We start from the raw sequence: 26,095 nt of genomic DNA on the forward strand, positions 1-26,095 counted from the left end.
AGGTTGCCCCCCCCCCCCCTTTCCATTTTTTTTTGGTAATACCTTTAAAAACCGATTATGGTAAAATGCACCCAGATGTCCCTTTCTTTCTTCCCCCATCCCCATTTATCCAACTGGTCCAGACAAGTGTTAGGTCCATAATGTATTGAGAAAACTAAAAGCCTGAAATAGAACTAAACAAAAACAATTGGTAGAAGTATTATTAATTGCACAAATTTATTGTTATTGGTCTAGATCTATTTGAAATTTAATTACATGACAGATCTAAACTAATTGATACAATTACACTTCGTATAAGCTTTTTTTAAAATTATTTTTTAGTTGTTTTTTTTCTTGTTCTCTCATAAAACTCGGTTAGCCAGTGTTTCAATCGTTAGCTAGTAGATTGTTCATCTTTCATTTAATATAATAATGTTTTAATGCTTATTGTGAAGAACTGCACGTAATAATTTTAGATTTCATATTTGAAAATCTAAAACTTAATTTAATAAAAGTACAACTATTTCAAACCATGCATGTTTTATAATTATTTCTAGTGGATATAAGTTCAATTTTTTTTTGACCTTGTATTTTTTTTTTTTTAATTTAGAGAAATAATCTGATACAATGTAACAACACGATTTAAAACCTTTTCAACTTAACCATGTTATTATTATTACTTTTTTTGTTATTATTACAGATAATTTAGTGTATTGGTATCAATGTTTCACTTGTTATGTATGACACGACTCAATTTTTTAAAAATTTGTTTGTAAATAAAAAAATGTTTTTAGTTTAAATCTGATGTTGATTTAATTTGTAAGACTTTAAAGACTTTTATCTATTTCATTTTAATTGTGCTGATTTGTCAAAAACTCAAACTCATTTATGTTAGATCCTTTTTTCAAGATTATGGTTAAACAATTTTTAGACAAATTAAAACAAAAAAAACACTTACATTAGACAACAATTTTTATACTGTTTCATAAATATCACACAAAAATAACACTGCTAAATATCACTACTCTGGCTTTCACTAAATTGCAACAATGTGTCAGAGAAAAGATTATCAATATAATTGTGGCAATGCTTTGAGCTGATATAAAAAGTTAAGTCCAAGTTACATTGGGTTATCAAGATTTTGTAACTGAAATCTGCTATAGATCTTCCAAGTGTTTATAACATTGAGCTAAAGATTTGAGATTATGTAACATCTCAGTGAAATCATCTGGCTCCAAGCCAGCTTCAATAAAGTGTTGATGCTTGGCTATGTTAAATTTAGAGACACAACTTTCCAGGCTTTCAATGTAACTAAAAACATCTGGATTAGACTGCAAGGAGGTCATGATGGGAACAGTTTCAACACCTGAAAAGTAAAAAGAGTCCAGTGAGAGAAACACATAGTCAAGGGAGAGAAACACATAGTCAAGTGAGAGAAACACAGTCAAGGGAGAGAAAGTTCTTTGTTGGCAAAATGTGCAATATAGAATTTAATAATTATACAACTGACCTGATAATGCTGGCCTAAGAGTATCTGTAATAAACCCACAATGGTTGATATGAGGATCAAATATGTGTGGAAAGGGTAATCCCACTTTAACACTATCTCGTAGAACAAAACTAGCACTGAAACATACAAACAAATGGCCACCATGAATTAACTCGATTTCAATTTGCTTTTAGATTAAAAAAGAAAAGTGAAGGGCATATGACGACTCTTCGGGTGAAGTTAAAAGTCATGAAACTGTTGTGACTGTGAGGTAATTTAACACAACAGATTTGGAGACAAACAGTTTGAAATGAGAATAAACTCTTACAAATTGAATTCAATATTACCTCTGTGAACTCGGGAACACTTCTGAGCAATATATTCTAATGACATCATCAATACTTGTACACCTTGTAAAATGTTTTGCACTGTCACCTTTGTGAGATTCTCTGGTGAAAGTTTTAATGAAATCAAGGATTTACAAAATTAGTGAGGTTAAGTTAGCCTTTTGACATTATTTACAAGACAAAAATTCATGTGTGGCATATTGCTAAAAAAAAGGTTAATTATAAATAGAAAATGTAAGGCAAGCCCCAATTAGAGAAAGAACCTTGCTAACAATGCCAAGCAGAAAGACTATGATGTGGTTATTATCTTGCTCAACCATACAGATACATTGTTAGTGTTAATTGTTTCAGTATACACAACCACATTTGCTTCATCCATCTAAATAACAGCACTAGAATATATTTTTTATTAAGAGATCATTTTTCTATCTAGTACTTAAGCAATGGACCTACTTATTTATCATAGTGGTTGGAAGTCCACGAGCTACACACATATCAAGCCAGGGTGAGGAAGAGTTTACATGTGGAGTCATTGAAGACCAAGGTTGTGTTTTTTCAAGTTCCATTAGTGTATCAACAATACTTGCACCACTTCTAAGAGGAAATGGCAAGCTACTATACAAGGCTGAAACCTAAAATACAGTTCATTAGAATTTGTACAAGTATACAACAAATTTGAATTTTACTTTTAAATAATAAATAGGTTTACAGGTTTGTAAAAGAATTTTTCTTCAATCACGTAGGAACTGATTTGTTAAAAGTAAGTATATTGTTTTTCAATTAATAAGTAAGCAGGGCACGTATCCCATATGGGGGATGAACATATGCCAAAAGCAGTCTTTTTTTGGTTAGCTAAAAGGTGGTCAACGTAACAGAGGTGCCCCACCGAAACGATTTAAAGACCAGCCTAGGCACCAACTTGCCTTAGCTGATATAGAAGAGAGCACCTGGTTGCATGCGGCTTCAGAACGAGACAGCTGGAGGTCACTCACAAAGGCCATGGGATACACATTTGAGACCAAAAGAAAATCCCATACCGAGGACAGGCGCAAACAACGAAAAGAAAATCTTAATCAACCATCGGGCGGACAATGGTTATGCTTGCCCTGGATGTGTCAAAATATGTAGGTCACAGCTGGGGCTGAAAAGGCACAGGAAATACTGCATTCCTCATTAATCTTCAGACTCAAATAACTAAGAAACTCATTAGGTTGTAGCTCCAGATAAAATAATATAATACTTTTAAAAAAAAGTCTTTTTAAACAAAAATGAACTTAACTTTTGTTTTTATCTTCAGTATATATATAATTATATATATATGTGTGTGTGTATGTTATTTTGTATATATATATATATTAAAAGCTGTGTGTGTGTGTGTATATATATATATATTAAAAGCTGTATGTGTGTGTGTGTATATATATATATATTAAAAGCTGCGTGTGTGTGTGTATATATATATATACATATATTAAAATGTATGTATGTATATACAGCTTTTAATGTAGCAACTGCAAGTCACTTGACAACTACACTCAGACTAAACTAACTTTCATCAGCCATTCACCACTATATATTCATGGTTACATCAGAAATTCTCAGCCTATACAAACACACAAACTCAATAATGGAAACCCATAGAAAAGAATTCCTATTCCTCATGTATGCACTTTGGATTGTCATAACAAGAGTTCAAAATTCAAAACCTGCTCACCCTCACTACTAGTCATTTTGCAGATAATTTGGGCCATGACAAAAAAATCTTTCTGAAGAAGGATCTGAAACTTTCAAACCAAAATATTTAAGTTTCTTTTCAAGAAGTACATTATAAATGCCACTATTATGTTTCTCAATCTAGTGCCATTTATGTACTAGAGCTATGTAATATCTGACATTTGCTTACTAGATAATGGCTTTTGGATTTTTTAATTATTTTTTTTTTGGGGGGGGGGGGGTATTAAGCCCATTAGCGTTTTTTTTTCCAAGCACAATTTCTTTTTCAACTATGTAGTTTCCCTGTCTTTTACGACCGAAATAACTTTTACGGACTTTCACACCTGTGTGCGAAATATTTTGCTTAAATCTACAGTAGATCTAGAGTCTAGATCTAAGTCACAAAATTCGCGGACTTTTCACGGCTGTGAGTGAATTATCTTCACTAGATTCTATGATTTGGTGTAAAATTTAGAGTCTAGATCTAAATTTAAGACACTAAAATTCTCGACTTTTCACGGATGTGTGAGAATTATCTTCACCTATCTACTGTAAATTTAGACTCTAGATCTAAGTCACTAAATCCGCGGATTTTTCGTGGCTGTGTGACAATTATCTTCCCTTAATCTACCGTAAATCTAGACTCTAGATCTAATTTAAGTCACTAAAATTTGCGAGTTTTTCTAGGCTTCACTACATTCTAGACGACTAGAGCTAGTGATTTAGCGTAAATCTAGAATCTAGCGTATTTCTAGAATAATCTAGACATTCGATGTATCGAGATCATTAAATTGACTAAAATTCACGAAGTTTTCAAGTTAGGTGTGAATTATCTTCACTATTTCTAGCTAGAGTCTAGATGATTTACGCAAAAACACTCTGTTACAACAAGATTTTAGGTGAGGGAGGGCCCTTCAGAAAAATAATCATTATAATGCCAGGTGAAATGCCCTTGCTTTTAGCCAAGGCCATCTTCAATCACGAGAACATGCTTCACAAGTGGGTGAAAGGCGGTGTAGACGCGTCACTGGTCAGCTTATTGACACAGCCAGCCCGTAAAAAGTTATGGAACGTAGTTTGGATGAAAATCAACGTGCTCAGTGAAAAAGCGATCCGATAACGAAACTAATCTATAAATAGATTAGATCTATCTATTGTCAAGGAGCAGTATACATTCTGCGCAAACTCGGAAATGCTCATTTCAAATCTATTTCCGCCGCGACGGCCCATCCGCAGCAACGGTGTCGAAATTTTTTAATACCCTTTTTTTTTTTCGATCGGCAAAATCCAGGACATTCATAGAGATATTTTAAAATTCCAGGAGATTTCCAGGACTTTTTTTATTTTTTCTGAAATTCCAGGAGATTCAAGGACATCCTTGAATTTCAGGAGGCCGCGGACACCCTGTCTGTTGCCCAAAGCTGGGCCTCTTTTGATTTGTCAAGCAAAAATTGAAGAAGACAATTTTTACCTTCCGTCCTAGAGCATTAAATGCTGAAGTGATGTTACTCATTTTAACACCACTTTTCTCTTTTCTGTATGGCAATGTAGCAGTGTCTAAGCTTGCAGCCAAAATAGAACTGCTGTGATAATCAAGTGTTGCCTGAAAATATAGTTCTGTCAACATAAGTCATTCAATGGAATTACCAAGTACTATAAAGTAATCATGTACAACAACTAATATTTTCTTTACCATTTGTTCATTTCTCAAGATTTTATTTATTGTTACATCATCATCTCTTTCAAGTAGAAAGTCAACATGCATTTTGTTTTTTAGTTGCCATCACTCATTAGAAACTAATGAATATCCTGCAGGAATAACAATAAAAGAAAAAAGAAGAGGAGAGACCAACTTTAGTAAAAATCCTAAGAAATTTATCGAAAGTCCAAAGCCCTGATGGACTAGCTCAGTAATCTTCCTTCTTTCAAAACTATGGTGGTAGTCATTTAGTGAAATACCACAGAGGAACAGGAAGATAAGATTGAAACAAGGAATATGAGGAACATGTATACATTTGAAGAATGCGAAGAACTAAAAATATTGCAAAGTAGGTCTGGACTGGAACCCACAGAGGAATACAAATGCTGTGAAACCAAAGCAAACATGGGGAGATCAGTAATACAAGGAGCAACTACAGAAGGATGGACATGGTCGTATCTGAGGGGAATCTCCTAGAACAGTGCAAAAAAAGGCTGCCTAAGAAGCATTTATTGACTTGAACAACACAAAGTTTTATCAAGCAGGTGTGGAAGCCTAAATCTCAGTTTAGGTAACAGGTAGTAATAAACTATTAAATGTCAGCAGGAAGGTTAAGCGAAAAATGGTAGAGAATGAATGTTGTGCAAGTATACACAATTCAATAAATATACATGAACTGAATTCTCATTTTAGATGATATGAAGGAACCTTGTTTAATCTACTTACTTGATACTGAAGATGTGGCAACATACGTGGTGAGCCCACACTTTTCCACAAGGAAGAAGCTAATGATAATGGAACATACAAGTCACTGTGTTCAGAACAAAAGTTCAAACTCAAAGCACTGTTCAAAATTCTACAAGATCTCTCCAAGGCTGTCTGAAAAAAAATATTTCAAACATTTTCACCATAACAAGCACAATATAAAAAAAAACTTTTTTAAAGAAAGACAATGCATTCTTCATAAAACTGATGAAGTTTTGTAAGAGCAAATATTGTACTCTTATTAACTAATGAATGATTTTTTAAAAAAAAGAACATTTTTTACCCAGCCCAATACCCATCCCCATAAAAAGAATCCTGATTAAGTGCATATATAAATTTACTCAGAATCAGAGTGTATACAATTCTAATGATACAACTATAAATTTAGACTTAGGAGACATTGTATTGCATTTATTTAATGAATAAGGCCTACATGCGGAAATACCTGAAATCTGTTCAAGATAAAGATTGCCTAGTCTTCTAGCCTAATTAAAATTATTATTTTTTTATACTTTGAAAAATTATTATGGTTCAACTAGAGTTTTATCCCAGTGTGGTTAAACAGCTAGTAATTCTTTTTCCAAAGATATACACCGTCAAATTTCTACAAAAATTGATTGAGCCATTTTTGAGTTCTATGTTCAGGTTTTTCCATCTATATGTTTGATTTTCACTAATGAATTTGCAAGATGAATAGAGGAATAGTACAAAAATAATAAATAATTATAATTGAATAAAATTATAAATAATGCAATGATCAAATATTTGAATTCTAAAATTAGATTTCAAACTTAACAAGCATAAACTAAAAGCAGCTAAATTAAATATATTACCCCATCAGATGAGCAGGCTGGTGTCAATGCAAAACTTAGTCTTGATTTGCTTGAAAACTCTTCAGATAAATAGGATAAAATAGATGATGCTAAACCACCAAATGCAGAATGACTATCAAGCAGTATATGGAAGCCCTGAGATTTAAAACCAGCATAATTTGTTAGTAAAAAAAAAAAAAATATTTCTTTAAATCTACAGATACTTATATAATTTGATGGTGATAAAAAAAAGTGAATAAACCTGTAAGTAATCACATTCCTCTGAAAAGAATCGAAGCCTATTTTCTATTTCATCCCATTCCTCGCCATTATTACAGACTTGCTGACCCATGCCAAATACATTAAATGGAGACTCTGTGCTAACAAAAAGTGCGGTATGGTATTAGTGACAGACACATTGACTTCATAAGAAACAAAAATTTCATAACATGGATAATTTAAAAAAAAAATACAGAGCACTAACTAAGCAAAAAATGTGTAAAGAAAAATTACTTATTGTGAAGATGGTCTTTTAAAATAAAAACAGATCTGGGATGAAAAGATGTCCGGAGATAATCTGACCAAACCTCTACCACATTATCAAGATTGTAATGTGTTTTACCAAATACTGGATCAATTATTTTGTATGATGCTGTACCTTCTTTCTGATCACTGTCTGATTGTTAAACATAAAGAAAAACATTCAGAGTATTGTTAAAAAAAACAACAACAACAAAAAAACAATAAATGAAATTTTATCAATTGAATATTTTATTTCACAAAATAAAGATTCTGAGTTCTAATTCCAGCTGAGATTGGGAAGTTTAATTTGACAATTTATTTGGAAAGTAAAGAGATTATGTCATCGTATTTAAAAATAACAATGTCATCGTATTTAAAAATAACAATGTTCTTGAGCCTCAGGACTCTTGAAAATAAAAATAATGCTCCCTTTTAATATGTCATGGTGTATTCAAAATAGTTTTTTATTCCTTCAATATTGTCCAGTGATGCTCAACCTTATTCGGCCGGTGGGCCATTTTAATTTCCAACTCTCGTGTCGCGGGCCACGTCAACAAAAAGGTTTTTAAAAAGGAAATAGGCAATGAACCATTTTTATTAGAAACCCGTGAAGCTAGTACTTACATTAGTTTATTAGAGGTTTATCCTAAACCAACTTTTAATATCCGGCTTCATGAGATGTTCACTGAATCTAGAATTCTAGATGTTCGTCCTTGAGAAGAATTTCATAGCATGGGTTTCAAAAGATTCATCACTGAAAAGGTTTGTCCTCACAAACAGATGCTGTTAATTATTGTAGTCTTCGTTAACGCTTGTTTTCGAAGATTTATAAAAATTCCTGCAAGGAACACAGATTACAAATCAATAATCTGCATGACTTAAAATTTGTCAAGCAGAGATGTCTAGCTTTGTAAGCAGCAGTTGACACATTGACCGAGGATGGATTTTCAAAACCAAGAACATTGTTCAATCTAAACACGATCATCATCACATGGTCCAGACTGAACTCCTTGCCACATAGATTTTGTTGGTGAATAATTCAATGAACAGGCTCGGTTCCATTTGACTCGACGACTTTCTGTCAACCATACTTTCAAAACTGCTGTTTGTACATAGAACAATAACCAAGATTTTGAGCTGCAACAGATATGTCGGTAGACTTGTCAGAGGCAATTTAAAACATTTCGAAATCTGGTTTGTCTGTTAGTTTTGAATGGAGATTTTTACCCATTTCTTTCTCTCGCCTTTTAATTGACACGAGAAAGTCTGAAGGCTTCATTCAACAGCATTCTTCTTTTCAGGACTGATTTCTAGCAAGCACTTTTATGCATTGCATTTACTGTTGAAAAATGGCTTTATGTCTTCACTTACAATATGTACAGCTCTGTGGCTAGCCTTACAGCCCACTCATTTTATTGTTTGTTTTTGGTAAATATTCTAAGCAGTCCTCTACTATAAGTATAATCTAATAGTTGCGTCTCAAACCAATAATGTCGCCTTATTTTTTATGTGTTTGGTTTCATAAAGCTGTTCAATGCTATATTCTTTAAAAAGAGCCACTCTTTCGTTATAAAACAAATGTGTTTGCTTATTATCAGTACCAATCCATTTACCCTAACATGAAGAAAGATTTTGTTTTCAAACTTTGTTTTTTGTGAAGAAAGGATTTTCTACACTTTGTGTCGACGTGTCAGCGGGCCGGATGGAATCATGTTTCGGGCTGGATGTGGCCTGCGGGCCGTATTTTGGGCATCACTGGTCTACAGTATGATAATATAAGTTCAAAGTTTTAGGCAAGTTAAGTTCAACCTGTTTCTGCATATTAAAAGAATAGCTATGGTAGTTTTTTTTTCTTTAAAATATACTTACCAATATCATCAGAGTCAATATCTTCATTTTTCTTAACTAATTCCTAAAAAAAAAATGTAAAGTAGTACTCATTAACTATCTATATATATATATTATTCTCTTCATGGCACAAGGCAAGAGTTTGGACACTAAGTAAGGAAAAGATCACTCTTTTATTTCTGCACGTCGGACAAACTGGGCACGTAGTATTCACACGACACTAAATGGCAGGGCCGGACTTAACCATTGTGGGGCCCAATACGAAAAGGATTTTGCGGGGCCCAGTTTGGGTAGCGATACGGATAATGAGTGAAAATTAAGAGTTTGTATCAGAAAATGTATTTTGCTTTTAATTCATTCTTTACTACGTACAGAATTACTACACGAGCCTTGTGTGTAGCAAAGTCATACAGTATATCATAAGAATTCCGTTTCCTCAATAGCAAGAATTACCAAATGTTTCAATCTATCTTTGAGAATTGTTGACCTCAAGTAATTCTTCATTAGTTTGAGGTGCGAGAAGCTTCTTTCACCAGATTTCACAATTACATGATAATGCCATGTTTTTTTATGGGGCATAGGATTGGCGTTTTCCATATTGAATGACACCCCAAAATGACAATTTTTGTCTATATATTTCAAGAGATTTGTATGAGTTTTTAAAAGATTTTTAATAATTTTCGGAGATTTCCAAGGACTTTTTTGTATATTTTGTAATTTCAGGAGATTTCCAGGAGCTCCTGGTAAATCAGGAGGCTGCAGGAAATCTGTTATAATTATAAATGGTTTAATATAATAATTTATACACCTAGAATTAGCGCCGGTGTGTGGGCACACTGCGGACACAAAGGTTGCAGTGGCCTAAGGCCAGCCCTGCAAAATAGTGGCGTATGGCCGACTAGTATTGATTTAAAAAAAAAAGGCAAACAAAATAAAGCTCACTAGTGATTACTAACTGTAACACAGAATATAACATATTTTTTCCAAATTCAACTGTTAATTTTTTGTTTTTAAATTACTGATTGCAAAAAGGAAAATGTGATATTTTTTCCAACAATTATTGGATTACACGTGAAGAGACCAAAATTAAAGTTCATATAATCCCACAAATTTCTGCAATGTTAAGTGACCAACAAAAGATCAGACATGTAAAATGCACCAAAATAATAATATAATTATATAATAAGCATGAAGAGTTTAGAAGCATTAAATTGTTGTTGCAACACTCTTTCAAATGTATGTTCTAATTTAATATTTTCGTTATGTATAAGCTACACATAAAAACACATTATCTCAATACCTCATCAAGGTTCTGAAGAAATTTATTTTTCTTTAAGCTTTGTGCTTTATGTAAGGTGACATCTCCAACCCTGTAATGAAAAAAAAACAACAAGCAATTCCACAATTATTAATTGGCACCTTCCATAACATGAAAATTAATAAGAAATCAAATTAAAGTGTCAAAAACGTGAGTAATCCCATGACATTTTCAATCATTGTAACTGAGTGTCACTTTTCTGTTTCCAATGAGGAATTGTGGTGTTGTGGGTTGTTTAGTAAAACAGATTACAGATGTCTGAGATGTAGATTTAGGTCTAGATGGAGTTCATTCAACCACCAACAACATATAACAACTTGTATAATATATTTAAGGAAAACGATAGATACTTAACAAAATGTTTAATACAGAAAATGAAGGGGCACAGTCCAAAATGTCGACAGTTACTACAGATGAGGTCTCGCCATTAACTAAGAGGAGTGAGTCGTTGTTGTTATCCGTTAAAATCTATCCCATAATTCCTATTTTGTTAATATCCCATAATTCCTATGTCCGTCTAAAATAGTCTATTTATAGTCTCGTCAAATTCCAAGTCAAGTAAATCTATAACAGTGGAAAAAAAAAAAACAAAGTAGCAGCCCATTGAAAAGAATATCATTCAATAACAATGGCAATGGATAGGCCACACCTTTTCCTAGCCTGTAACCAACATCACAACACAAGCCCTCACATGGAACCCCCAAGGAAAGAAGAAGAGTACTGCTCGAAAATACATAGTGCCTAGATTTGGATGTAGATGCCAAGCAAGATGTGGGGACAGTTGGAGAGACACCAAGAACCAAGAGAAAGCTGGTTAGTGTCCTATGCCCCTATGCAACAGATGGGACCACAAGCAGAGATAAAACTTTTTGTGTTTATCTCTAGGATGGATTTATGAAAAGGTCACTTTAGTAAGCATTCACTTAATGTCCTTACCAATTCACACTCTCTTCACTTTCAACATCATATAGTGTTGATGGGACCACAAGCAGAGATAAAACTTTTTGTGTTTATCTCTAGGATGGATTTATGAAAAGGTCACTTTAGTAAGCATTCACTTAATGTCCTTACCAATTCACACTCTCTTCACTTTCAACATCATATAGTGTACCATCTTTCTTAAGAGTTCCTAAACTGTTCTTGAGGTCAAAAAGTATTAAACGTGGAGTATAGGTAACATCTCCCTGGAAAGCCACAAACAAATCCAGCATAGAAATGTAAGCTACTAAAATTAGATAGCAATGAATATAATTAAATAATTTATAAATTAAATAATACAACAGCATGTACCTTTATTGTTTTTCCTTCTCTAAACAATACATCATGATCAATTTCTTTAGGGGATCCTTCAAGTAGTTTTGGATCATAAACAAATGATGATTCCTGCAAAAAGAAGCAGTTAGACTTTAAAATTTTCAGATAGTTAATAATAAATAGATCTTTAGCATTGTAAATATTTCCATAATCTTGTAGCTTTAAACTTCTTTTATTACTATTATTACTATTATTATTATATACTATCCAGACCTGGCAATGTGTATTTTGAGGGACAAAAGTGTATCTTCCTAAATATAAAGAAATATACACACGAAATACTGAAATCTACAAAATCATTCAAGCACTTAACATACACAAAGCTTTCTTTGTTAGTAGTACCCCCATGGCAATGATTTTATGGTCAAAATGCCTCTAGTGTTTTAATCCTGATTCCATAAGAGCCTCAAGAGAAAATTTACTCAAAAGAACAGGAATTAAGATTTATGGATGCCATGGTTTGCTTGGCAGGATCAGTGAAATCCAGTTCTTTCAAAGCAGGCAACTTTTTTTTTACAAGGTATGCAGACACTGGAAATCTCATTTTGAAAGCTTTTCTTTCTTCTGTCAGACTATTGCAGAGTCAGCAATGAAAGCTTTGGCATCCTCCACATTGACTTAATTACAATTATTTTTTTTTCAGATATAGATTAGTCATTGAATTAGCTTCTAATATAGTAGCTTGCCTATTGAGTCTATTGAATACAGAATTACTTCTCAGCTATTTTAAGATAATGCTATTTAATCTGGGTTCTGATGCTTGAAGTTGTTTTAAAAAAACATCAAACAGATGAATTGAAGGCAAAGGAATTTTATGCTTTTTTTTCTGCATGAGAAAAAGCTTGCACACTAAGCCTTGACTCACCATCATATTGTCCAATATCTCACTGGAGCAAAGAGTGGACATGGGGCACCAATAAAAGACAAGCAAGGCAAAACTTTGTTAAAGAAAGAAGAATAGGATGCAAGATGGGTAGAGCACTTTAAAGAGACCCTTAATCAACCATCTCCAGATCTGACTAACACATTCAAGAACCCTCCTCCAGACAATGATCTCAAAGGTCAAGACAGACCCAATAACAGAGGAGGTTACCATGGCCATTGCAGTACTAAAGAACAACAAAGTACCAGGGCTAGACATGGTGTCAGCAGGAATGCTAAAACATTGGGGGCAGTGCACTGTTAACAGAATGATTTAAATTTCTGGTTGCGAACTTAAGTCCCTGAGGACTGGCAAAAAGGAGTGATTGTAAAGCTTCAAAAAAAGGGCAACTTGGCAGACTTCAACAACTGGAGGGGCATTACTCTCCTCTCTGTCCTGGGCAAAGGTTTCAGCACTGTAGATGAGAGGCTCAGAGAAGTGCAAGCAGGCTTCCAAAGTGGAAAATCATGTGCAGAGCAGATCTTCATTCTTCAAAATATGATTATAGAACAAAATCTCAAGTACCAACAATGGCTAACGATCAGTGTCGTAGACTTAAACAAGGTTTCTTTGTGTCCACCGAGAATAACTATTAGATGGAAAATACTTAGAGAATACCACATCCCAGAAAAATTTGTCCAGATTCTACAACACCTAGTCAATCTAGTTGCTGCATTAAAACAGAAGAAGGAACAACTAAGTTTTTTAGCATTGAGACAGGTGTGAGACAAGGATGCATCTTATCTCCCTTCCTCTTCCTCCTAGCCATCGACTACATAATGAGGATAGCAATGAATCAGACTGCCTTTGGTATTCCAGAGCATGAACAAAACCGAATGACGGACTTGGACTTCGCTGATGACGTTGCACTACTCAGGACTGCAAATAAATGCATACAAGAAATGATTGAGCGCCTAGATAGAGAGGCACCCAAAATTGGCCAATTAAACCTCAGCCCTTGTCACTTTCATCTTAAAGGAACTCTTTCCAGAATTTGGAGGTTTACAAAAAATTGTTATAGATCTAGACAGCTTTACCAATAGTTGATTGGATTTTACAATTTAATGTGCATAACTTTGGCATAAGGCATCAACATGATGATTCCTGATCTAGATATGATAGATCTATTAAATATAGTATAGATCTAGTATCCAGATATAGATCTAAATTTAGTAGTATCTATATTCTATACATAGTACATCTATCTAATTCTAATCTATCATTTCTATGATCCACTGGCTGATCCAGAACTTTTGAGTGGGGGGGGCGATTTTTTTCCAAACCCTAACCCTAATGCCCAGTAAACCCTAACCCTATGCATAAACGTGCGTATATATATATATATATATATGAGAATTTTAAAAAGCAGCATTTCTCAACCTTTGGTGAAAAACAAAACAACTGGGGCATCGCTATAAGGTTTTCAAGTGGGGTTCGGGGCGAAGCCCCGACGCCAAAAGCGTTTTCTTGCATTCTTCACTGTAGAAACGCATTCTCCTGACAGCTACAACTCATCAATGGAGTTCGGGGCGAAGCCAAAAGCGTTTTCTTGCTTTTTTCACTGCAGAAAAGTATTCTCCGGAGATTTACAGCTCATTATTCATCAGTGGAGTTCGCCCCGCCCCCAAAAGCATTTTCTTGCATTCTTCACTGTAGAAACGCATTCTCCAGACATCTACAACTCATTATTTATCAATGGAGTTCGGGGCAAAGCCCCGACGCCAAAAGCATTTTCTTGCTTTTTTCACTGCAGAAAAGTATTCTCCTGACATTTACAGCTCATTATTCATCAGTGGAGTTCGGGGCGAAGCCCCGACGCCAAAAGCGTTTTCTTGCATTCTTCACTGTAGAAACGCATTCTCCTGACATCTACAACTCATTATTCATCAATGGAGTTCGGGGCGAAGCCCCGCCGCCAAAAGCGTTTTGTTGCATTCTTCATTACAGTAACGTATTCTCCTGACATCTACAACTCATTATTCATCAATGGAGTTCGGGGCGACGCCAAAAGAATTTTCTTGCATACTTCACAGAAGAAACGTATTCTCCTGACCTAAAACTCATTATTCATACTATTAAAAAAGGACCTTTTGAATAATGTTGTACTTGAAAAATATTATAATATGAATTTATAGGCCCTTAATACATTGCAAAAAATCCGATTTGTTCCTTGAAAAGATAAGATACCCCAAAAAAAATTATTCGATAAATAATATTCAATAAAATCAAAGTATAAATTGTGAGTTATATAGTCCCAAATTTATTTAACTAGAAAAATATCAGATTGAGTAAAGGTTAGAAAAAGGCGACTATGAAAAAATGATTTGGGTTTAGAACTCATCTCAATCGTGACTCTGATACTGAAAAATTTCGTTTGAATTCTAATTTTTTGAATGCAAAGTCTTTCTTAAAATAGTTATGATAAATTCATGTGAAATTACATAAACTCTGTCTGGAAATGGGAGGGGGGGTAGAGTGAAAATGATTAATCCTCGCTCCTTTAATAATTTCTGCTAAAGATTGCATTTGGCATTAAAGAATAGGGGTGTGGCGACTCGATATAAGAATTTATTTATAGTATATATAAATTATATTAGTGACAGATGTTTTTGTGTTGTAATTTCCTAACTGTAATACAAAAAGAAAAAGTATTGGTTTGTCCGATGGGGGAAAGGCGATTGCATGAATCGCCCCTCCCACCTGGTACAACCCTTTTTCATTTAAATTTTACTAATGATAAAATTTGAGATTAGGGTCTGGTACGACATAATATACAATGAGTTCACATATCAATATATATATAATATATATTATATAGATATTCAACTAATTTTGTTCACAAACTATGATTTCTCCATTAAAGTAGGACCGCCTCCCCCCTCAAAAGGTTTAGGTGGGAAGGGCAGTAGAGATAAATTGGCAAACAGGGAACAACATAATACAAAGATCGGTTAAAATATCAATAACAAGTTTTAATCACATAGATATTTAATTGATTCTGTTAGCAAGCTGTGATTTCTACAAAGAAATTGGACCGCCCCCCCAGCTCGAAAGTTTATGGGGGGGGGGGGCGGGATTGATACCATCGCCCCCTCCCGACCCCACCAAATCGGCCAACATACTAGAGGGGGGGCGAAATAATCTAAAAATAGGTTGAAATATAAATAATTAGTATATATTATTAACATAAGTAATGAATTCGTATACAAATTGTGTGAATTCTATACTAAAATTCGTCCGCCCCCCCTTCGGGGGGGGGGGGGGGGGGGGTCGGCCGAGTGGGGGGGGGGGGCGATCGCCCCTACCGCCCCCCCCCCCCTGGATCCGCCAGTGCTATGATCTAGTCAGACTATTGGAGTAGATCACTAGATCTCATCTAACACTTACAGAACTGTACTATACTGTAACTGTAACAGTCAGTAACTCAACTCACTGTCTAATAGTAATACTAATACTACTAATAGATAGAGTACTAGAACTAGACTGTACTAGATCTATTTTTAACTACAAACTAGAGTACTAGGTCTAGACTCTAGACTAACCACTAACTCTAACGTAACGGTGACTAACACTACTAACAGCTAACTAACAGTTCACTAACTCCTAACTACTATTTAACTAGAGTCATAGACTAGACTAATTAAGACTAGTAGTAGATTTTCTAGTACTTGTGGTGGTAGTACTAGATCTAAGTCTAAGTGGATTTACTCATCTAGTCTACCTCGTATTTTATTTTTAAAGTTTTTCGTACCTGTAAATTCCACCAGTGCGTTCCAACAAAGTTTGAATAGTGACCAATTTGTAAGGTGATAATTTCTTGAGACGACATTATTCAAAATTATTGTTTTTAAAAAGTTGGGTAATTTCAGGTATATAGATCTAGATATCTATTAAATCTATAGAGTCTAGATATAGAGATATCTAGAATCTACTATTATGATTATCTAGATGTAGATTAGATCTCACACTCACTGAGATTGAAAACATAACTTTCCGGAAGTTCAAAAATGAAACTATAACGATCGATTATTTATATAGGCTTGTGATATAAGCACTTATTTTATATTTCAATATAGGTCTGGGATAACAGATGAGATGAAAGAAAAAACATTCTAAATATAGATTCTAGAACTTATCTATTGATATATAGGTCTGTGTGTAGCTCTATTGAGTAAAACACAGTTTAAGCAGTCTTGAGCTATGCTAGTATTGGCAGTATTGCTATCACTGCCAGTTCTATTCTATAATTTAGAGTCTAGACATCTAAACTAGATCTAGATCTAGAGTCTATATATAGGTCTAGAGATCTATCATAGTAGTCTAGATTCTAGATCTATCGAGAGTCCTAGTAGTAGAATCTAGTACAGTCTAGGCACAATTCAATGTTATGCTTCAAACATGGGAGAAGACGGAACTGATCGATATGAAAAAATAGATTTTTTGGGAGAAGGACAGGTGAATAATTAGATCTGTATCTATAATAAAACTATAATTAATTTAATTAATATTAATATAGAATCTAATCATGAATATTTTAATTTTTAGTTACTCTAACACTCTGACTACTCTGAGCCTAACTCTGTAGAATCTAGCTAGTATAGTGGTAAAATGACTATATAAATAAAGTATATAATAGTATATTAAGAATCTATCTAGCTGATTTTTTAGCTAGTTATAATCATATAATAAAAAATAATTATAATATATAATAAATATAAGGATGTGAAATAAAAAATTTATCTTGGAAAAAACAATTTTTCGTTAGTACATCATGATCATTAAAATAACTTTCCAACCAATGGTGTATAAATTATGTCATATGACTGTTACTTGAGTGTTATTGTATGTTTAACAGTTAGAAAGTTATGATTTGTTTTGTGGCGTTTTGACCTATTATCGGTTGACATGGAACAAGAGAGCTTGTCACTAGCAGCTGGCTATGCCGGTGAGACACACCCCCAGCTCAAAAGTAAAAAAAGTTGAAAATGAGGTAGTTCCGGATTCCCCCCGAGTCACGTAGTTGGGTGTATACAATGCGCACAGTGCTTAGTTTTAGTTAGTTTGTAGTGGTAATCTGAAGCGTTTTAAGTCAATATTTACTCATAAGTGCTAAACTATAATTTGTTAATAACAGGAGAATCTAGAGATACATTTTTTTAATAGTTTCAACTAAAACAAATAGTTAAACCTTTGATAGAAGGCCGAAGCGTTGGCCTATAATCTGCCATACTATACTGAGATCAAGATTTCTTGATCTACAATGAATGACTACACTTACAGTTCTTAGCATTCGGGTAACCGGTCCTAGAAAGAAAAGTAACCCTTTCAAGTGTCTTACCCTGCCCTTTCATTGTTGAATTTGGTTTCTAAGTAATAAAATGGATCTAGATCTATTTCGTCGACGCATTTTTTTGTAACATTTTGTGAATTTCTTAAAAATGATAGAACTTTTAATAACAATAATACATCATGTATCCAACACAAAAAATAATTCTTAATGTTATCGATGTGCATTTATAATGTATTTACAATTAGCGGAATATGAAATACATAACGTTAAAAAATAGCTTTTAAGTTTATGAAAATAACAATGTTTCAACTAATATGCATATTATCCCATATATAGGCCAAAAAAAAAAAATATATATATATATATATATATATACATATATATATGTGTGTGTGTGTGTTTTGTGTAGTTTATACCAAGCCTTTTTTTTAATCTTACAAGAAGGTTTGTAAAAACATATTGTTCTGTATGTGAATGTAGATCTATCATCGGCAAAGTGTTGACGCTTGTCATGACCATAAAGGAAATATCATTGATAATTTAAACCTATCCTTAAACAGTTCTTGGCCCTTTATGAAAACATTTGTATAATTATTTGAACATTCAGGGAGTTCGTTGATGTACTCTGTATACTTTAAAATGTTTGTAAATGTTAAATTTCATAAAAATAGAGGAGCAACAGCAATGGAAATATAGGAAGACTAGGCAATTCTTCTCTTTGTTGTCCTACAATCACGTGACTTGGTTAAAGTAGGTCAGAAATATGGAACTACCTCATTGAGTTTCGTAGACAATAGATCTACTTATTAAATAAGAAACTTAATAGTAGATCTAGTATTTAAGTATTAGTAGTAAATTTCTAGCTCACAAAGCTGATTTCATTTATATATTATGAACTTTACTTGTTGAATGTAAATATTGAAGGAAATAAACAAATTATCAGGTCTTGAGCTTCCAGAAATGTCAGGTGTGGACAAAATGGCGCATTGTGATGGCAGAAAATAACAAACAATATTTAATAAGTGGGATCAAAATCGCCTGAAACAATTTTTTTCCAATGCGCTTTAAAATTCATGTGTATATGTTTAGCACACAAAAACTATTTGAATATATATATATGCAGAATATTAGGCTTTATAAAGCCTGACATGTTATGTTTTTTTTCTTTTTGTTAAAAAAATTTTTCTATATAGAGTATATAGACTATCACCAAAACTGTCCATGGCCACTTTGTAAGTGTCATGTAAGACTTACAGCGATAAAACTTGGTAGAATTATGGCCAGGCATGATATCTAAAATTAAAAAATAATTAACCTTTGTTCTCTATCCTACTTCTGTACTGGTGAAAACAAAAAAGTGATATTTTCATTATAAGTAAAAAAAATATTTCTTTAGCCTCTTCGCCATGAGTGATAAGAGTCAGAAGTTTCAATAATTTATATAGATATTTATGCTTATTTATTTCTAATATATTTGCATTGTATTTGCATTGTATAATTTATCAAAACACCTGATTTCTGCAGGTGTTTGTGGGCCGCATGTGGCTTGTGGTCCATAATTTGCCCACCCCTGATCTAGAGATTTTATACATCTATCTAGATTTAATTATTTTGTAATAAATTTGGGCAAAGTCATATGGTTGGGCTAGAGACTAGAATTAGATCTAAATTTAGAGATCTGGAGTAAAGTCTTGGTTTCAAACAACTTTTACATTGAACACCCTGTCCCTGTTGTATTGGTGTCATGTAAATAAATATAAATATCTTTCAATGTCTTGTCTAAAATCACACCCATTGGGACTTTGCATGCTTAATTTTGAAAGTTTCTGGTTAACCTTTTTTTTTACTGTTAAGAAAAACAAGAAACATAGAATTCAAAGTTCACGTCATATTTATTTTTAACTACCTATGGATTAACACTCTCTATGTTCCCTCTAGTTCTATTTAGTATTCTTTTGGCTAGTATGAATGATAATTAGATGATATTTAATATAAATAGGTAACATCTAAATACAATTCATAATCTCAAAAAAAAAAAAAAGTTCAAATTGTGTAGAGCTCAGTCATTTCTAAAAATGTGCATCCACATCCTGATAAAGTCCTCAGTTCTAAGACTAATGAGATTTAAAGCCTATAAAATATAATATGATTTAATGGACTCAATGGAAGTCTGCATGTCTCATTGTTTTATATTGACAAGGGTTTTAAAGTGAAATCAGTCAAGAAGAGAAGTAAAGAAAGTGATTTGCTGTAGAGTTTCTATATAAAAAATATGTGTAAATTAACACTACAGATCAGATTTTAGAATTATTTACCTGGTTCAATCAAAAACAAAATATATACTTCCTCTTACAGATTATTACAAGATATTAATTATCCTGACAACCTTAGGTCAAGACAGAACCTATATTTGTGTGTTGATTAACAATATTTATCTTCTGCTGCACCATAATATTTCTTAATGTTGTTCCGTTTTTTTTTTAATTTATTTCTGTTTAGTTTGCTACTGTATATAAAGCCAAAGATAAGAAAACAAATAAGATTGTGGCTGTAAAAAAGGTAATGATACTTATCTCAATGGTCTTTAATGTTATTGTTTTTGTTTTAGTTAAAAAACAAACAGATACTTAAATTATGTAATTTGTAACATTCCAATTCCATGGGTTGCTGAGCTAGACTTTGACTGAAATATTGATTTGTATTTATAAGAGAAACTTTCCCTAACTATAATGTCTTCACTTTGACCTAAAATTTTAAATTTTACAACTAATTCAAACTTCAATTTGGTTTCAATCATCACTTTCAGTTAGAACTTAAACTTGATACTTTGCAAAATAATTCTCTAATGGAACTTATGAATATTTGTGACAGCACAAAGCATGGTTATATTCTCTGAATGGCTTGCATTTATTAAAAATAGATATATATCCAGTATTCTTAACACTTTTGATGTAGTGTATGTGGTTGAGGAAAACAAACCCTTTTTATCAACAATGGGCTTATATATTGATCATTAAGTAAAAAATGTTAGTTGAGATGACAAATAAAAAGTCAATAGACAATCATTGTGAAGTCATTTGAAGAGGATCAAAGTAAAACAATCTAATCAGTACCAGCAGAATTATGATGATCAATAGTTATCTTTTAATATTTTTGAATTATATAACACCTGTACATGCTGTAGAGCAAACATTTAGAAATGTTGAGTGATAATTGACTCAAATGTGTTGAGAAAGCAGTAATTAATATGTAAACACTATTTGAATAAATTGGAAGTACTTTAACATTTAATATAAATATGAGACTTGAATGCTCATTATAGAGGTTTGTGCTTAAGATATTTGTTTCTACTCTCATTTTCTTTGTTTGAAAAAAATGTTTCTAAAGTTGATACAAAAGCATGTAGTTAAATTTTTTGAAGGAACAGACTAACATTGTAATATAAATTTAGAAGGGGTGAAGCAATGACTGCTCTCCCTGACACAAGGCACATAGAAAAGAGAGGGCAACAAAGAAGTTTGGTTTCTACCTTGCTTGTACATCGAAAATCTTAATTTTAGTTGTGTTACCAAGACAAATTTAGTAAAAAAAAAAAAAAAAAAGAAGGCTAAAGTTGTTACTTTCTGAAATGCTGTGTTAACCCATGAATCATATTAATTGCACAAAGATATTGGGAACAAAATTGTTTGTTTACCTAGAAGTTTTTTTTTGTTTTAATTTTATATATTTCCTTTTTAATTTTGTGACAATTTATTAGTCTTAGATTTAATTGAATTTTATTCCCTACTTTCAGATCAAGCTGGGATCCAGAACAGAAGCTGCTGATGGCATCAACAGAACAGCTTTGCGGGAGATTAAACTTTTACAAGAACTGTCTCATAAACATATCATTGGGGTAAAGACTTTACTAGTCAATTATACATTTTTTAACAAATTTACTATTTTCTTTATAAGTTATGAAAATAAACTTTACATACTAAAGATCATTAAAATTTTGGCTTTTTATTTATCTATTTTATTAGTTGCTGGATGTTTTTGGTCACAAATCAAATGTAAGTCTGGTCTTTGACTTTATGGAAACAGATTTAGAGGTAAGTTCAGTTCTTTAAAACATGTTTGTTTTTGAGTTTCAGTTAAAGAATGAATCAATTCACAAAGCTTCACTAAAGTAAAAAAAAATGCATATGGCTTTCGCATTTTAACTCATTACCTGAGACATGAAAAGATTTGATCTTCATCCTCTTCTGGTATTGAATGGTCATTGCATTCTTTCCAGCTAAATTCTGATTTTGCATATTTTTTTTTATAACTAGGTTTTATTCCAAATTATTTTTATGCAAAGACATAACATAAATGCCTTTTGAAAAAAAAAAAGCTTTCACTTATCTATCACTAAAGGTTGTAATCAGGGATTCAAGTCTGATCATGACTGCTCCACATATAAAATCCTATGTTCTACAAACACTTCTAGGCTTAGAATATTTACATGCTCATTGGGTTCTTCACAGAGTAAGTTTTTGATTTGCTACTCTTTAGCTCATAATTCTGATATTCATCAGAATTATGAACACCTTTTTTTGCTTTGAGTATTTCTATCCTTTTTTTGTTCATTACAACTTTTGTTTAGTTGTTTGTTGTTTTTTAGCAGCCCCCGAAAGGGGAAAAGACGCTATTAGTGTTGTGTGGCCTGTATGTCCGTCCGTCCCGTTTAGATCTCAGAAACTAGAAGAGAAAATGAAAATCGAACATCATGATATTTTAGATCATTCAAAGTTCTGATGCAACGGCTACTTTTTTCTTTTCCAAAAGTAAACCATCTAATTTTTTAAATTATATATGCAAGCAGATTTTTCAAAAAATTACACCTCTTTTTAATGAAAAACTTCAGGGGAGGTAACTTTTTTTAAAAGGTAATTGACTTCTTCATTAATAACTAAGTTTCATTTATAGATTAGCACATTGTACAAAACAATTGCATCTAAGGTCTCAATGGATCATTATAAAATATATTTTCCATTTATTAACTAACTCATTGAATAGAATACAGCTTCAGATGTTGTTTTTAAAAAAAGAATTTTGATACGAACTTAGTTTTAAGTTTCAAAAATAAAGAACTACTTTTATAGCACACAGTTTTGACATATCCTCGCTATAGGGGCCTACACAGTTTAAATAAGACTTAATAGAGCCCAGATCTAGATATATTGATAATATATATAATAATAATAATAATAATCTTTATTATCTGTAAGGAAATTTGTCTTACAATTTGTGCATTACACCAAACAAAAAACATTATAACTATAAGAAACCAAAGTGTACATTCACACCAGACTCACTCATAATTTACATATGACAAAGTTTATACCAGATTGTTCTTATTTAATGATTTTATTGCCAGGGGAACAAAAGAGTGTTTGTGTCTGTTTGTCTTTGCTATCGGTGTCTTGTATCTCTTTTGTGATGGTAAAATCACAAAATCCTGACACAAAGGGTGATTCTTTATTTCGAGGATCTTGTTAGCTTTTTTATAGATGTTTGTCTCAAACAACTGCCCAAATTGGGTTTGTTTTTTGCCAATGATTTTGCCAGCAGCATTTAGGATTCTATAAATGTATTGATAATTTGAAAATTTTAATTATTAAGGCAATAACTTATCTTCTGACAGATTAGGGGTACAGATTTAATTATTATGTAAACAATAGTATCACATTAAGAAATGAATCGGATATGGACAGAATAGTACATTATTACCCAGTAGACTTAGATCTAGATCTAGACCTAGACTTAGATCTTAAATCTAGATTTAGATCTAAAACTAGGTCTAGATCTAGCTAGATCTTTGTCTAGTTTGTATGACAATGGAGATATTAATTTTTATAGGCAAGAGGAAAGTCATTTGTACACAATTGTAGCCATAGACATAAAATACATTATGTCTATGATTGTAGCTTAAAGTAGGTCAAGAATTTCTTTTTTTTCGTGTTGCCAATTTATCTAATTTTAATCTAATAAATCTTTTTTAGTTGCTTTTTATTACATGTAGCATGTTATTAATTTTGAATGTATGGATAAGGTTTATAATTATTATTTTTTAAAATATAAGTGTACGCTAAATGAATATATGGAGATGCTGTGGCTGAGGGGTAAAGCACTTGGAACCGGAAGTCCAGTGTTCGAATCCTTGTGAAGATTCTAGGTGGACCACTTCGGGGGCCGATTTTGAGTTTGTGTTTCCACAAAAACTGTCTTTGTAACCTTGTTAAATTTTATTTAGTGGTGACAACATGATTATTAAAATTAACTAATTGTTCCATTATTCCATGTTTTAATAACATGAAAAAATCTGTGTTTCTGTCTTTAGGATATGAAACCAAATAACTTGTTGATTAATGAAGGAGGTGTACTTAAGATTGGTGACTTTGGTTTAGCCAGGTTTTTTGGTTCTCCATCCAGACCTTACTCTCATCAAGTTGTGACAAGGTGAGTATTTTTGTTTGAGAATCTTTTTCTTGCTAAAAGTTATATCATTGTGGAGGTATTTAAATTAAATCTATCATTTAAAGTGGTAGGAATTATCTTTTTTTTGGTAATTTCATTTCAAAACATTCTAGAATAATGTTCAGCTATCTTTTTTTTTTACTTCTGATTTTTCAATGTCTTGTTTACATCTTGTTTTAACATTTCTGTTTGACTTTTAGTTTAACTCAGTTTTCTTTTGTCTGAAACCATATTTTAACTTAGTCAAGAATGCTAGATACTTTCAGTTCACAAAATCTTATTCCAACATATTTGACTAGGTGGTACAGATGTCCAGAGTTGTTGTTTGGAGCTAGAGCCTATGGTGAAGGGGTTGACATCTGGGCAGTTGGATGTATTATAGCTGAGTTATTAATTAGAGTAAGTCTAACAGTTTGAAATCGATACTCAATGTAGCATCTTGATGATAATGACATTAAAATTGTGTGTGTGTCATTATTTTTCTATAATAATATATCTAATAATATTTGTAATTGTCTCAAATTAGTAAAACATTCACATATTTTTCAGGCTCCTTTTTTGCCTGGTGAATCAGATCTGGACCAAATAAATCGTATTTTTCAAGTTTTAGGAACACCTACAGAAGCAGAGTGGCCAGTAAATAATTTTTTTTAAAGAATTTCAATGTTTACTTTCAAAAAGATTAAATTATTTTGTTTTTAGCAGTTGATGCAATGTAGTAAGTTAAGCATTGTTCATTTATCTTAAATACCAATAAATGTTATACAGGTTTTAAAAAGAAATCTCTATGGAAATATAAATAATCCTAATTACTATAATTTTTTTAAGTTAATTTCTTTAAAATCTATATACAGTTAATGTTTTCTAGCTCACCAGCTATATAACTATTCAAGTCACTGCCGTAAAATTTAACTTGAAAGAAATAAACAAATATGTTTTAATACATATTGTGCAAGAGCAGGTCATGTCCTGTACACTATGGGCAATTTTATAAAGTACCAATGCCATGCCTACTTGGTTGATTACTTGTCAATTTTACTTACCTGGAGTGACAAGTGACTTGTTATTAGTCATTTCAAGGTGACTAGGTGACTGTGTCAATCTATATATTCTATATATATATATATATATATATATATATATATATATATATATATATATATATATATATATATATATATATATATATATATATATATATATATATATATATATATGTATTTCTAATGTAATTATTTACTTTGTGTTATTTCCCTAGGACATGAAATGTTTGCCTGACTTTATTGTGTTTAAAGAATTTCCTAGACAGTCGTTGAAGGACATTTTCACTGCTGCTTCAGATGACCTATTGGAAGTATTGAATTCAATGCTTTCATTAAACCCATCTAAGAGATGCACAGCCACTCAGGTACACCATCTTGACTGACTTAGACAATAGACTTTTTACATTTTTCAACCCATATTTATATTTATTTACACATTCGAAGACGTTGTTATAAGTTGGCAACAGATATTTTATGAAAACATGAAGATTATTACATTAGACTATTTTAATGTTAATATAGTTTATTCTTAT

General features: G+C 32.3%; 2 protein-coding genes across 2 annotated transcripts in view; one reads left to right on the plus strand and one right to left on the minus strand.

The window, feature by feature from the left end:
* Nucleotides 1-199: 199 nt before the first annotated feature.
* Nucleotides 200-16,704, minus strand: LOC106074181 (protein misato homolog 1-like). Its single transcript, XM_013234924.2, has 14 exons — nucleotides 16,480-16,704; nucleotides 11,783-11,875; nucleotides 11,564-11,676; nucleotides 10,475-10,544; nucleotides 9,196-9,238; nucleotides 7,318-7,480; nucleotides 7,067-7,184; nucleotides 6,826-6,960; nucleotides 5,954-6,106; nucleotides 5,000-5,131; nucleotides 2,269-2,447; nucleotides 1,816-1,917; nucleotides 1,490-1,605; nucleotides 200-1,345 (listed from the first exon to the last, which is right to left on the minus strand). The coding sequence occupies exons 1-14, from the start codon at nucleotides 16,555-16,557 to the stop codon at nucleotides 1,137-1,139; spliced, it is 1,704 nt and encodes a 567-aa protein (XP_013090378.2). The 5' UTR covers nucleotides 16,558-16,704; the 3' UTR covers nucleotides 200-1,136.
* Nucleotides 16,705-16,925: 221 nt separating this feature from the next.
* The window catches only part of LOC106074176 (cyclin-dependent kinase 7-like), an 11,539-nt gene continuing 2,369 nt past the window's right edge, over nucleotides 16,926-26,095 (plus strand). Inside the window, exons 1-9 of the mRNA XM_013234909.2 lie at nucleotides 16,926-17,183; nucleotides 20,518-20,577; nucleotides 21,812-21,913; nucleotides 22,041-22,109; nucleotides 22,417-22,527; nucleotides 24,383-24,501; nucleotides 24,819-24,918; nucleotides 25,069-25,155; nucleotides 25,778-25,927. Of these exons, the coding sequence (XP_013090363.1) occupies nucleotides 17,127-17,183; nucleotides 20,518-20,577; nucleotides 21,812-21,913; nucleotides 22,041-22,109; nucleotides 22,417-22,527; nucleotides 24,383-24,501; nucleotides 24,819-24,918; nucleotides 25,069-25,155; nucleotides 25,778-25,927 (855 nt within the window). The 5' untranslated portion in view covers nucleotides 16,926-17,126. The remainder of the gene's footprint in view (nucleotides 17,184-20,517; nucleotides 20,578-21,811; nucleotides 21,914-22,040; nucleotides 22,110-22,416; nucleotides 22,528-24,382; nucleotides 24,502-24,818; nucleotides 24,919-25,068; nucleotides 25,156-25,777; nucleotides 25,928-26,095) is intronic.

This window comes from Biomphalaria glabrata, chromosome 1 (assembly GCF_947242115.1).
Source record: "Biomphalaria glabrata chromosome 1, xgBioGlab47.1, whole genome shotgun sequence".
Taxonomy (NCBI): Eukaryota; Metazoa; Mollusca; class Gastropoda; family Planorbidae; genus Biomphalaria; species Biomphalaria glabrata.

Bases quoted from the DNA above. Each gene is read 5' to 3' on its own strand.
- LOC106074181 (XM_013234924.2), bottom strand. From the start codon at position 16,557: ATGTCGTCTCAAGAAATTATCACCTTACAAATTGGTCACTATTCAAAC. The intron at 10,545-11,563 runs GTAAGGACATTA...TTTTCATTACAG, and splicing joins AGTGAAGAGAGTGTGAATTG to GGTTGGAGATGTCACCTTAC. The intron at 1,606-1,815 runs GTAATATTGAAT...TGTATGTTTCAG, and splicing joins GTGTTCCCGAGTTCACAGAG to TGCTAGTTTTGTTCTACGAG.